The 14,895-nt window shown below is 38.0% G+C and overlaps 2 protein-coding genes across 3 annotated transcripts in view; both read right to left on the bottom strand.

The window, feature by feature from the left end:
* Window positions 1-14,895, bottom strand: part of LOC125776636 (uncharacterized) — a 502,262-nt gene that overhangs the window by 147,643 nt on the left and 339,724 nt on the right. The window lies entirely within an intron of this gene.
* The window catches only part of LOC105224297 (xaa-Pro aminopeptidase ApepP), an 89,965-nt gene that overhangs the window by 67,109 nt on the left and 7,961 nt on the right, over window positions 1-14,895 (bottom strand). The window contains exon 2 of one of the 2 annotated variants that reach the window (XM_049449825.1): window positions 9,065-9,265. The exons of the other annotated variant lie outside the window; for it this stretch is intronic. Within the exon in view, the coding sequence (XP_049305782.1) occupies window positions 9,065-9,265 (201 nt within the window). The remainder of the gene's footprint in view (window positions 1-9,064; window positions 9,266-14,895) is intronic. 2 annotated transcript variants of the gene reach the window in all.

Below are 14,895 nucleotides of genomic sequence, written 5' to 3'. Positions count from 1 at the left end.
ATTCTATAAGATGCCGATTCAACTTTCTACGTCAAGAATGTGACGAGACACGAATTGTGTCACATTCTTCAGATGATTTCCTTCGTAACGGAGGTAGAATTTGTTTACTTAAGCGTCGAAAGGAAGATGCTTGGGTATATAATTACCATCCAGAGTTGCTAAGACTTTGGGCAGGCAACATGGACATTCTGCGGATCAAACGAAGCGGCAGCGTACTATATAGCAAAGTACCTATCGAAAGCAGAACCTTCAGGTATTCAACGCGAAGAAACTGATGATCACGACGCGTATGAAGAATATCGAAACACACGTCGTCCACTCATTACGCTATTAGATAAGAGCAAAATGGTTGTGAGAAAGGTTCCCGCAGTTGTTAGGATGCCATACTTTATAGCAACATCAGATCCCGACAATTTTTTCTACAGCTTATTTCTTCAATATATGCCTTATCATTTGGAAACTGAATTACTTGAAGGTGGATTCTACACTACACAGTCTGTTGAAACTACCAGTACAAAAAGATGTCGTCATCATTAACATGCCACTTCTTACGGAAAATTATTTAAGAAGGATGCGCCAGTTATGGAAAAATGTTCAGTTTCTGTTTATAGACGAAATTTCTATGGTGCCTTATGAAATGCTTTGCTTGATCGACTCTCGTTTGCGCCAACTAAAGAGACAGGACGCTTGTTTTGGAGGTATAAATGTCTTACTCTTTGGTGATCTAATGCAATTACCACCTCTTCGAGGACATCAAGTATTTCAACAGCCAGAACAAATGAAACCCGCTACACATCTGTGGCGACAATTCCGCCTGATTGAACTCCAACAAAACATGCATCAACAATAAGATACGACATTTATAGATGGGTTTAATTCTTTAAGAGTTGGAAAGTTGACCTCGAAGCATCTTGAAGTTCTTCTTGGAAAAGTGTCAACAGATACCACTAAAAAATTCTCGACTGAGAAAGCTTTAAGGGATTATCTACTAACGACCAAGTTGTTATACATAATGAAAAAGTTCTGAAGAGTTTTTAAGATAAAGGTACTGTTATTTATACGATTAAAGCGCAAGACCAACTCATAATAATACCTAATGATATCAATAAAGCAGGAGGTCTTCCTAATGTATTGAAAATATTCGTTGGAGCAAAAGTTATGTTAAGGTCGAACATTGACTTGTCCAAAGGTTTAGTGAATGGTAATATGGGGTTTGTTACAGAAATTATCTGGCCAAATTTTCGCAGGGACCAAGTATATGCAGAAGACATCCCGTCAGTACGTATTAATTTCGGCTCAGATGGTGAACACGTAATAAAGCCAATATCGATACAATTTCCAACAAAATAAAGCTATGGAATTGCTAAGACGAATGTTGACAATAATACTGAGGAGTGCGTCGACCGTTCATAAGATGCAAGGTTCTACAGATCATGCAGTAATTTATCTGGGCTCTCGATGGTTTGCTGCTGGACAAGCTTATGTAGCATTTAGTCGTTGTAGATCTTTGGGCGGTATTCGAATTAAAGAACTAGACTAGCTTTAGAAGAAATGATTCGATTAAGAAGTAATAATTCGTTAAGTCGTCAATAGAACTTGGTCGCAAATAATGTAACAATTAGTCAATGAAAGGTTACGAGTAGATATTAAATGCTGCCTAATTATCGATTTAATTAACCAATACTACATGTCATAGTTCATATTTTAACAAATTTGGGGTTTCTCACATCAAACTAAAAAATTAAAAATAAATATAGCTCAAAAAAACTAAAATAAAGCGTGTATTTTAAAGCAAATCAAACTAAAAAGTGGAAAATAATTTTTTGTATAAACTAACAATAATAACACTGGCCTACAAAAGAAATTTTTTGGTTTGGTGGAGCTCTGTGCGCATCAGTAGTCGGTATATGTAGTAGGTAGGATGAACCACATTCCCGCTACTAGATGTCAGCTGACAGCTTTAGTTTACTACAATTCCCCATATACTATGTTTGCAATCACTTGCCAGCCACCGCATTGCGCATCTCTCATACGCCCTGGCATATACTAAGTAATGTAAGCTTGTATGGTACTGTCCTGCATGAGGTCAGCCGTTTCAAATATTGGCTTCTGGCAATTTATGTGAACAAACCAATTACACCTGGCCTACAAAAAAAATTGTTTGGTTTGGTGTAGCTTTGTGCGCATCAATAGGATGAACCACATTCCCGCTACTATATGTGTTTTTCTTCTTTCTTATGAACAAGAGCTGATATGGAAAATGTGACTTGTTTTCTCGTATCAACTCACAAAAAATTATTGTTAGTTTATACAAAGAATTATTTTTCACTTTTTAGTTTGATATGCTTTAAAATACACGCTTTATTTTAGTTTTTTAAACTATATTTTATTAAATAGATTTAAGATTTTATAACTTATTGTTAGGCTTTAAAAAAAGCTGATCCAATAAAAAATAATAATATTTAAAACAAACAAGTAAGGAAGGGCTAAGTTCGGGTGTCACCGAACATTTTATACTCTCGCATGATAAAGTGATAATCGAGATTTCATTATCCGTGAGATTTACCGATATTTTCGGTGAAAAATAAGGTTAGGTTAGGCACTGAGTTCTTCGTGTTCGATATCAGGGACCTTGAAAAGTTATAGTCCGATCACGACAATTTTTCCACAAGGGATACCTCAGCTCAAATACCGTATTTGCGTAAAGTTTCATTCCGTTATCATCATTGGTTCCTAATGTATATATTATACAGAGAAGGCATCAGATGGAATTCAAAATAGCATAATCAAAATATTGGAAGAAGGCGTGGTTGTGAACCGATTTCACCCATATTTCGTACATGTCATCAGGGTGTTAAGAAAATATTATATACCGAATTTCATTGAAATCGGTCGAGTAGTTCCTGAAGAATGATTTTTGGACCATAAGTGGGCGACGCCATGCCCATTTTCAATTTTTAAAAAAGCCTGGGTGCAGCTTCCTTCTGTCATTTCTTCCGTAAAATTTAGTGATTCTGAAGTTTTTTGTTAGTCGGTTAACGCACTTTTAGTGATTTTCAACATAACCTTTGTATGGGAGGTCGGCGTGGTTATTATCCGATTTCTTCCATTTTTGAACTGTATATGGAAATGCCTGAAGGAAACGACCCCATAGAGTTTGGTTGACATAGCTATAGTAGTTTCCGAGATATGTACATAAAACTTAGTAGGGGCGGGGCCACGCCCACTTTTCCAAAAATGACGTCCAAATATGCCCCTCCCTAATGCGATCCTTTGTGCCAAATTTCACTTTAATATCTTTATTTATGGCTTAGTTATGACACTTTATAGGTTTTCGGTTTCAGCCATTTGGTGGGCGTGGCAGTGGGCCGATTTTGCCCATCTTCGAACTTAACCTTCTTATGGAGCCAAGAAATACGTGTACCAAGTTTCATCATGATATCTCAATTTTTACTCAAGTTACAGCTTGCACAGACGGACGGACAGACAGACATCCGGATTTCAACTCTACTCGTCACCCTGATCACTTTGGTATATATAACCCTATATCTAACTCTTTCAGTTTTAGGAGTTACAAACAACCGTTACGTGAACAAAACTATAATACTCTCCTTAGCAACTTTGTTGTGAGAGTATAAAAAATAATAATAGTAAAGCGGATTTCGATGATTAATATTTGTTTCTGTTCTCTAATCTGCAAACTTAAAAGGCAACCTTTTGCACACATAAAAGTTGAAAAAATCCTGATTCGAAACAGGGGTTCCACATTCTATGTACGTGTCTCTAGTAAGGGATGTTAAAGGGGCCTACATTGAAAGTCGTGGACAAGTGGATCTTCTACTACAACCATAACCACATTCCATAGGTTTGCATGAGGATAGTAATACTATTCAACATAACCAAGAAACCCTATCGGCAACCGCTACCTAGTGCTGACTCGTATCTCGGTCTTCACAATGAGGGTAAGGTGGTCAAAGGCTGTGGTTTCTAATTATCTCCCTACAGACTTAAAGCGGATGACCGCCAAAGGAAAAGTTAGAAAAATAATTAACCGCTAAACTAACACCTCTGAATTGAAATCTGAAGGGTGAGGTTGATGAGGCTGCTCTCGGCCTACAAAGAGCCTCTCACGCTGCTACAAAAAAGATGTAAAGTCAACCTTTTTTCCGATACAATCTCGCGACAACTTGGCATATGGTGAGCCTTGAAGACCCCGGAAGTTAGAACATTTTAGACAACTGTTAAAAAAAGCACGAAGACAGTAACGGCTAAAGGATATTGAATATAGTAAGAATATTTTGAAACGTCGTTTCAACGATCACTTTCTGAACAGTCCATCTCCTGCGGGAAATCCACCTTAAGGCCATGTGGCAGATTGGGCAGCCGCTTAGGGTCTTCTAGTTAAACATTGTACCAGCGCAGCTGCAGCGGCGCACTAAGGGGTATTTGATGCAAAAAACCGGTCATAAGTGGTTTTACTAAACTTCCCCAAATGGTATTTACACCGCATGTTTTACTATTTACAATAACCGCTCCAACCTGCGCGCCCCTCCCCCGCCCGCTTTTTACCTCGCTCTCGCCACGGATCCAATCATTGAGTGTAACGCGTGTCTCTGTTCTCGGCGTTCTCGATTATTTACATAATTTCCCTTGGTTGATACGGCTGCGTATGGAGATTTACTTGGAAATTCTTTATTGAATATGGAAGTAAAAGGTATGTACTTATGATTAAGACGTATAACAGTCAATTTATTCTTAAATTTAAGCATTTAAACTGATGTTGTTAGTTGCCTTTGCAAGAATGTAGTATTTCTACAAAAACAGTATAACATTATTGTTTTTGATTATTTGTCGGGATTTGTCGCGCCAGAATTCTGGTACGGAAATGTAATTTGGACCTTCTTCTATCCGAAACAGAAGTAAAATTGTCCCCCAACCCACCCCATTTTTATAGGTATTTCTTTTCTATACAAAATAGGATGTTATAAGTTTTTTTTCACAGATTCTGCAGCAATGGTGAAAAATATCACCCGAATGGAATTATACGATATTATAAAGGAGTACAAAGGAAAAAAAATGAACAAAAAATTCACCTTTCTGGAAGATAGAATTGCTCAGTTGACGTCATGCCCAACAGAGGATAGAAATGTTTTGTCCCGTTCTTTGAGGCATTTCAAGACAAATTTTAAACAAAAATGGTCAGCAGCTCGTAACACTGATGAGAGGTTCGTAAAAAATAACGTAGAATGGCTAAGAACATCATTAGAACTTCCTTCGTGGTCGCACAAGCCTGGTCGTCCAGTCAAAGAGTTTCGTGAATTAAGCGAAAGGAGTAAGCGGCGCAGAACTGTAGATTTACGGGCTCACGTACCTGTCGAGGAGTTGACTTTCGCTGCATGTGTAAGTCAGGGCACTTCCGGAAACATACACACTTCAAAGATGATTAAGGAAATAACTTCAACACCTACGAGAGCCAAGAAGATCAGAAAGATAATTTCATCTAAAAAAGACCAAGTGGAAAAAAATATACTATAAAAGAAGCATTATCCTTATTTGTTGAAGGTAATTTCACAAGAAGTCAGTGGAATTTATTATAAGGCGGACGTAAAACTATCTATCCTTGCTACTCTTTGCCGCAAAAGGCAAAAGTACTTACCCGGAGGAAGATAAAATAACGGTTACAGAAACTAGCTTTAATGTAGAACTTCAAGCTTTGCTGGATCATACGGCTTTGCGCCTCATCCAATATTTAAAAGAAGTCATAGATACATTAACTGACGCCGAGAAGCAGAGCCTTCTTTTGATATCAAAATGGGGGTGCGATGGATCACACCAAACTCCATTTAAGCAAAAATTTGAAAATCTTTCTGGTGACGATTCAAGTATATTTGTGAGCTCGATTGTTCCAGTGAGGTTGGCTGCTACCTTCAATGGTGAAACAACAAAAACCATTTGGCAAAACCCTACGCCTTCTTCGGTGAGATTCTGCAGGCCTATTAGAGCTCAATTTTCTCACGAAACAAAAGATGTAACAAAACAAGAAATAGAATACATCGAAAATCAAGCCAGAGATCTGGAAGATACAAGAGACAGTGAAACATCAGCGCGCATCATTCATAAAATATTACTGACAATGGTAGACGGGAAAGTTTGTAACGCTGCAACGGATAAAAAAGGTCATAAATCAAGAGGCTTTAAAGTTTGGCCTCTCAGTACTCCACGCCCGAATACGGTTTTTTGAGTTGTTGTTGCACTTAGCATATAAAGAACCCATAAAGAATTGGCAAGCCCATACAGCAGAAAACAAAAAGATTATTAAGAAACAAAAGAGACAATACAAAAATGTTTTAAAGATGAAATGGGTCTACTGGTTGATGTTCCTAAAACTGGTTTTGGAAACAGTAATGACGGGAATACATCTAGGAGATTGCAGAATGCTCTTCTCGCATCACCGGCATCAACATCGAAGTAATCAAAAGATTTAAAGTTATTCAAGTGGTCATGAGATTGATCCTCAAAAATTCGATGATTATGCCCAAGACACGGCAAAATTGTATGTGGAAATGTACGGTTGGTATCCAATGTCGCAAACTGTCCACAAAATCCTGATACACGGAGCGCAGGTGCTGCAAGAGGCAATTCTTCCAATTGGACAATTATCCGAGGAGGCTGCCGAGGCCCGAAATAAACATATCAGAAAATATCGGGTAGATTTTGCCCGAAAGTTTTCGAGGATCGAGTGTAACAGAGATGTTTTGAACAGTCTGCTTTTAACATCCGATCCACTTATCAGCTGCAATCGTCCAAAGAATAAGAAGAAACTCGTGCCATTTTCCGAGGAAGCAAAATCAATTTTAACTGCAGCAACACCTAATCTCAATAGGTCAGACGAGAATACTGTCGAGGAAGAGGATTCTGATGTAATCAGCGAAGTAGATTATCCTAAAACCGATTAATTTTTTTTTAATTATATTATTTTATTTTCAGTTTTTTTTTTTCTATTCTAATCATGTATTTTTATTAATAAATGCTATATACTGATGCAATATTGTTTTTTTATTATATTTAAAGATAATATAGGTCCCTAAATAATTATGACCGGTTTTTGCATCAAATACCCCTTAGTGCGGCGCAAAGCTATGATTCTGGAGAGGTAGCAATTTGCAATAAATGGAACATCACTTTTTCAGTCTTCGTCTCTTCAATTAGATTGAGATTAAGAGGTTATAAGGTTAAAATAAGGAGGTATAAGGTTAAAATATTTTGGGAGTTCTTCCAACTTTTGCTAGAGGTTATTGTATTCGAATCGGAAGGTTTGAACTCACGATATGAAATTAAATCTTCTTTGAGATTCTTAATATAATCTTTCTTCTAATACCGCTAAAAAAAAGTTGTACCTTGGCGTTGATCATAGAGTTGTTAAATGTCGGAATGTTAGCTTCATTGGTAAAAATGTTGAGGTCCAGTATGTATTCGTTCATTAAATTAGTAAATATGACTAAAGATCGAAAAAAGGCGTTCAATTTCGAACACATGTCACCGATTCCTGTGCCCGACGTCGACATGTAATCATCAGTTTATGATGTAATGAAAATTTCCTCTGCTCGTTGAGAGAGTTTAGAAGTGTAAAACAATAGTGGGAAAGGAACAATAGTAAGAAAGCAGCAGCAGAAACGATTCCCTTGCTTTCACTAACCATTACGTTATTAGTGTAGTGAAAGCTGATTCTATAAGCTTCATTAAAGTTAACGAACGTCTGCAGATATAAAGTCGAGGGTATCTCGATCGAGATAATTATGGGCAAATGGTCTGACGTGAAGAACTTCATTTGTCCATAATTTGCATCCCCGATCACAGGAACATTTTCTGCAACGAAGAAGCAAACGAGTTGGCGTTTAGCGTCTCTATGGAAATCTAAAATTGATTGGGGAAACGGATATGGTCAAAATATGACAAGACTAAGGACTTATTATATAGGTCAAGGAAAAAATGTAAACAGACTTACAACCACCATAACAGTGTATTGGGAATTTGGAGAACATGCTTTAAAAATGAGAATGCCTCATAACAATAATTGACGCAGCTGCCAACTTGAAGAGGCTCCTGTGCGAGTGACCAGTTCTATCACTAACCAGACATCAAACTCTTGGAATCCATCAGATACCAAACCTTGAATGCCTATCATCAAGATATAAAGGTCTTACAATAGTGTTTCAAAATGGAGCATCTAGCGCTAATTGAACCCGAAGGCCCTAAAGTCCTACTTACCTGGCTGGCTTTACTTTATATTATACCATCGCTACCGATGGTAATATCCGGCGAGCTATTACAAGTCCCCTCAATTTTTGGGGAGTTCATTGAGCAGAATATCGAATTGCTAGGTGGTTACCATTTGGCAGCGCACCTACTTGTATGTTCGATAACATGTAGCTATCGGTGGTATATATTCAATATTTAAAACGCCTTACCGGATAGCTAGTCCGTGAGATTCTATGGTAGTATCCCTGCGGTCTTTGCGACCTTGTCAAAATCGATGCAGTATGAAAGCTAGGCTATCACCATTATTTCGCTCGCAATCTTTACGTAAGGCGTCGAAACAAATACGATTTAGAACATCTGAGCGGCTATTTAACTTGGTTTCTTAGACCACAGGTATCGATATTCTTCCTGCTCTCATAAAATCAACTATCTCCTCCTTCTTAATCTGGAGACCGTTGCATATAAATTTTAAAATTTTGAACAGAGTTTAAGGGTTTGACTTATCAAGTGATTTCATTAGACGCGTGGAAATCTATTAATAACCTCAGGAAGGTATAGAGCAGCCCAGCCAGTCGGAGTTGCTCTATATATTTATCAATCCAAATAGGGTTAGATCATCGAAATAAGGCTTTAGCCACTTAAAATTCGCTTCAATTCCGGTAACATAAAACTTGCTAGTACGGGAATTTGACTTTGTTGTAATATAAGTATGTCTCTGGCAGGACTTTTAATATTTACGAAAGTCATATAAACTACCGGAAATTTTAGATATAATACTAGCATCTATAAAAGAATAGCTACTTACATGCAATTTCATCCAAAGCTGTTATCACCAACGCACAAGCCTTCCTGTCAGACATTTTATTTTTAACGTCTTTCCATTTATCTGCAACTGTTACCCCTGAGAATTTTTGTTTTAAGTACAGGATAGGATTTGACGTTCTGTTTGGTTGTTCTTTCCAAATGAGATCAACCAAATTTTCTTCAATAGGCAATAATGTGCAATCTAAAATATAATAAATTGATTTTTTAAAGTACTCGCTTGCCACTGAAAACATGGATTCAAACTTAGAACAGAAATTATTAATCATAAAATATTTTGTACAACATTTTCGAGTATTGGGCATCTTGTTGACTTATTACTTGAAGCTCTGAGTTCAAGTGAATGTCCCATTAAAATTAAATATAGTATTGGTTATTATAAAGTAGTACATATAGTGTTATAATTTGAAAGTCCAAGGATTATAGTAGGAAAATTTTTCCATTGCAAAAAAAAAACCCTAGTAGAAAAAATTATTATGGAAAAACACAATAACCAACTAGAAAATTGTATATAAAACAACCAATAGTCCCACACAGTTACTTACTATTGGATATTACGTACATCTAAGTGCGTTACTTCGAGGTGAAAACTCTGTGTTACTATGCGATTTTAACGCGCAATTTCCAAGCCGAAGCAGCTGTTCTACCAAAGGCCTAGGCCAAGTTATCGTCCACTTTTATCCATTTTAGGCGAAAAGATTCACTGTTATCAATAAAAAATGCTCTCTCATTTTCATTGAGATAACTCACATGTTGGCCGATATATGCGGTATAAAGGATGGTATATGAGAGCGAAGCGAAGTATTGACCCCATTTAACCCATTTTTGACACATAGACATACCATTGTCAGGAAAGGATTATCCCAGAATTTCTTTTATATATCTCACCCATTGACCGATATTTGCAGTAAAAATTAAACTATAGGTACTGGGTTCCAAATATTCAGTGCTTAGTTATGCACTTTATAAGTTTTCTCATAATGGCATTTTGTGGGCATGGAAGTGGTCCGATTACACTCATTTGCAACTACCTCTGCGAATGGCAGACACCTTGTCGTGGTGCAGGGGCTTAACTCGCAAGGCACACTCGGTTCCTTCCAACCGAAATGAGTTGTACTGTATGACGCAGCTCTTTCGGGTTGCGTGCAGCAACCAAGAGCAGCTCATAATCCAGGATATTATGACACTCCCGTTTGGATGATATGCAGCAGATTCAGATTCGGTTGTATTCTAATTAAACCTTCCCACCACCGGGCCACCTTGGAAATAACGGTAGCCTTACTGCGTCAAGGGGCTCTTGCGCGGACTCTTGTGTTCCCCATATATGGAATATAGCAGTAGGCTCACCTAGATGGGTGACTCCTTGCAGCGGCACTGAGAACAAGGCGCCCACTGCCGCTGTTGGAGGTGTCGCGAACCCCGTAGCAACATCGAGAAGATTGAATCCAGGGATAAAAGCAGAAGGAAGAAGAAGTGAGAGAGATTAAGACAATCCAAGATTTACCTCGTCTACTCAGTATGCGAGAACCTACAAACTTGTCTAAAGCCCTACATCCTACAAAAAATTAGACAATGAAGAATGACAAAATGAATTGTGCGCATGACACGCATAAATACCATCATAACGACTTCCATTACATAATGTTTTCAATAACAGAAGAGTATTTTATCCCGAACTAACATATTCCTATTCGGGTGTATAACGTAATGCAGACAATCAAAATCTCGAAATTTAGAATCCCGACAGTCAAAACACCGACAAATCAAAACACCGACAAATCAAAACACTGACAAATCAAAATACCGACAAATCGAACCATCGACAAATCACAATACCGACAAATCAAGAAAAGGTGGCGTTGTTCGTCCGAGGGCCTGCGGCCATCGGCCTCCGGCCACGAACACGCTCAGGATCATAACCCTTAGTCGGCAGAATTCTCTTTCTGTGCTTCGATAGAAATAAGGGCAGGCAAGATAAAATATTTTATATTATATTTTGATTTTTCGGTGTTCTGATTTGTTGGTGTTTTGATTTGTCGGTATTTTGATTTAGCTGCATATTTAAATTCTGTCGGTATTTTGATATGTCGACATTTTGAATTTCGATTTTTTAAGTGTATCCCGCCTAAACAAAGCTTGGACTAATATGCATTTGGTCGTCCTCTCGCCTACCGAACTCAGCAACATACCGATCTACGTTATAACTACAATTACACGCAAAATAATCAGGGATTTATACAAAAGTTCAAAAATTACGCCAGTAACCCCCCTACTCCACAAAGATTTAGATATTGATTCAATCCTTCGTAATTTAACCAAAACCTTTTATTTCATTCTAAACAAGTTAATTACCAAAATAGACCTGGTGTTATCCAATACAATCGACCACCAAAACGTCCTCCATATTACGAATTTATAAAAAGTCGCGGAGGCAATAGATTTTTTAATTGATACTGGATGGATCAAACACGAATTACATATATATACCCAATCAACTAACGCTGGCAGCGCATTGTTAATAACTTTGAAAGAAATAACAAATTTTGAGAGTAATGCTATTTGTAAAATTATTATTATTAACATATACTTTATCAAAATTTTTTTTTCTTAAATAGTTTTCTACGTATTTTTTTGTATATACGAAATATATAAAAAAATATATTTGTTCTTTTATAGTATAAATAAATTTTTAATAAAATCGTCCTACTTCACATTCGTTTGCTATTAAAGAAAATTATTTCTAGTGAGAGCTTTCGAAAATACAACTATCCGGTAACTCAATCGCATGTAAAAGAAGCTGCTTGACCTCAAAAGGTGCACACAGGTCAGCATTCAGCATTTGCTACAATGGTCATATAAAGGAGCGCAAATTCGGTGTGGGAGTCGTGGTGAAAGAGAGACTACGTCACCGAGTCCTGACGTTCACCCCGATGAATGAACATCTAGCCACAATCCGCACTATAGCGAAGTTCTTCAACATACCGCTTACTCCGATGGAAGAAAGGACGATGTGACCAAAGATGTCTTCTATGAGCGCTTTGACCTATGAGAACTGCCCCCGCCTTGAAGTCAAAATCGTGCTTGACGACTTTAACGCCAGGAAGGGCAAAGAAGGTATCTTTGGTCCAACGGTCCGAAAATTCAGCCTCCATTATGAAATATCTCCAAATAGGTTGATGCGGATTGACTTTGCCAGGGACCGAATTATGGTTATCTGTAGTACTAGATTCCAATTCCAGCATAGCAAAATTCACCAAGCTACCTGGTCGTCTCCGGATCGAAAGGCCACCAACCGGTTCGAGCTGGGGAAGCTCGGATACCAATCAGAGAGTTGAGTCGCTTTTCGAATTAATTATTGATGAAAATCTATTTATACGTAAAAAGGGTAACACACCCACGGAAAATCAGGGAGGTGGCCCCGGCCTCATCCTAACCTCAAACGCGATGAGACTTTGGATCTTAGACTGGAATGTTCTAGATGACTACTCATTGTCTCACCATTGGAGCATGGCGTCCGGCTAGAAAATTCTATAGAGACTACGGAAAAACGAGCTGTGAGCGATACGGCAGAAATTTCCGACTCTTGTCCTTAACAATTCCTACAACAGTCATTTCTACTTTACCGGAATTGACCGGGATTTTATCCGTCCAAGAGCTGTTATTTCGGATCTAACCCCATTTAGATCAGTAAGTCATAGTGTATCCTTTTCGACTCGTGCTAGCATTGAGTCTCATCCAGGGCCGGAGGAATTCTTCTGCTGCGTCTGCAGCAAAAGACTCCATCCGAACTTCATCTCAGTTAAGTGTAATGCATGCAATGAATGGAGCCATATTAAAACTTGCTCAGGCCTTAAGAGACACAGTGTCCACAGCGACCGTAGCCTCTACGGCTGTGCAATCTGCACTTAGTTCGCACACTGCGCTGCCACTCCACTAGAGAGCAATCACGGTCCATAGGTGAGCAAATAGGCAGCATGACCCAGCAGGCTATAGCTATCGGGTCAGGCGATGTCGAACTCTAAATATTTAATATATACATACACGTTGCTCTATAGAATATGACCCGAACATAGGTACCCATGAAGGAAGAATTATTTTTCACTTTTTAGTTTGATATGCTTTAAAAGCGTGTTTTTTAGTTTTTTTAAACTATATTTATTTTTAAGTTTTTAGTTTGATGTGAGAAACCCCAAAATTTGTTAAAATATGAACTATGACATGTAGTATTGGTTAAGTAAATCGATACTTAGGCAGCATTTAATATCTACTCGTAACCTTTCATTGACTAATTGTTACATTATTTGCGACCAAGTTCTATTGACGACTTTACGAATTATTACTTCTTAATCGAATCATTTCTTCTAAAGCTTCACTGTTACATGGGGTTTTACCTGTCAACTTTGAACAGTCCAGTTCTTCAATTCGAATACAGTCCAAAGATCTACAACGACTAAGTGCTACATAAGCTTGTCCAGCAGCAAACAGTCGAGAGCCCAGATAAATTACTTCATGTTCTACTGTGCAAACTTGCATTTCATGAACGGTCGACGCCCAAATCAGTATGCTATTTAAATGTCACTAAAACTAGTTTTATATAGATGTTGCATACTTTTAAGCGCATCTTTTTGGTGAGGTGCTTAAACTTACTATCGCCTTCCTACAGTGTCGCTCAAATATTTTACGTTTCAGTACCACTTAAAAAGTTACAAACATACATACATACATACAAGTGAAGCTAATAAAAGCGTATTAAAAAAATAAGTTGAAGTTTAATTAGAAATACGAAAAGAGTTTTTCGACTACCCAAAACACACTAGTATTACAACACACTGCTTTAGCTGCCCAAAGATTTGGAGTAAGTGATAGAGCAGCGGCCTTGATTGTTTCATCGGCTTTTCTGGATGCCAAAAAAGCAGGTTTGATAACAGAGGATCAGGCTAGCTTTGTCACTGACAAATGCAAGATTAGTCGGGCAAAAAAAGTGTTGGAGTTAAGCTCCAAAACACCGAAAGTATTTACTCTGTATATGGGCTGTATTTTGACGGCCGCAAAGACAATACACTTACACAAGTCAGCGAAGGTGAAAAGTACTACCGCGACACTGTCAAAGAGGAACATATTTCTCTTACAGCGGAACTTGGTTGTCATTACTTTGGCCACGTCACTTCTCCTTCCGGGTCAGCTGAGGATGAGACGCAAGCTATATGGCAACATTTACAAGACAATTCAGTTGATGTGGAAAATCTAGAAGTTGTCGGTGCTGATGGCACCAACATGAACACAGGTTGGAAAGGTGGAATCATTCGAAAACTAGAAGAAAGAATAGGTAGGCCATTACAGTGGGTTGTTTGTCTTCTACATTTCAACGAACTTCCATTTCGTGCTCTTTTCGAACACATAGATGGTGTCTCAAAGAGTCCAAATACATTCTCTGGCGACATAGGTAAACTGCTCCCTGATTGTGAGAAGTTGCCTGTTGTCAAATTTGAAAGTTTTCCATCCTGCCAATTACCTTCTAAGGTTATTAATCCGACCCAACTTAGCACAGACCAAGCTTATCTCTATAAAATATCAGAAGCTGTTATTTCCGGTCAATGTTCCTCAGATTTAGCGTCGATGCATCCAGGTAACATCTGCAAATCTCGCTGGCTCACCTGTGCAAATAGAATTCTGAGATTATCCATTTCTACTGACAAACCAACAAAGGAAATAAAGATTTTGGTCAAGTACATATTTACAGTTTACTCACCTTTGTGGTTCTCAATAAGATTCAACAGTTCAATCAAAGATGGCTCGCGCCATCTCTATGCTGCA

Source organism: Bactrocera dorsalis, chromosome 2 (assembly GCF_023373825.1).
Source record: "Bactrocera dorsalis isolate Fly_Bdor chromosome 2, ASM2337382v1, whole genome shotgun sequence".
NCBI lineage: Eukaryota > Metazoa > Arthropoda > Insecta > Diptera > Tephritidae > Bactrocera > Bactrocera dorsalis.
The sequence above is the reverse complement of the archived record's forward strand: the minus strand, read 5'-3'. Positions and strand labels throughout refer to the sequence as shown.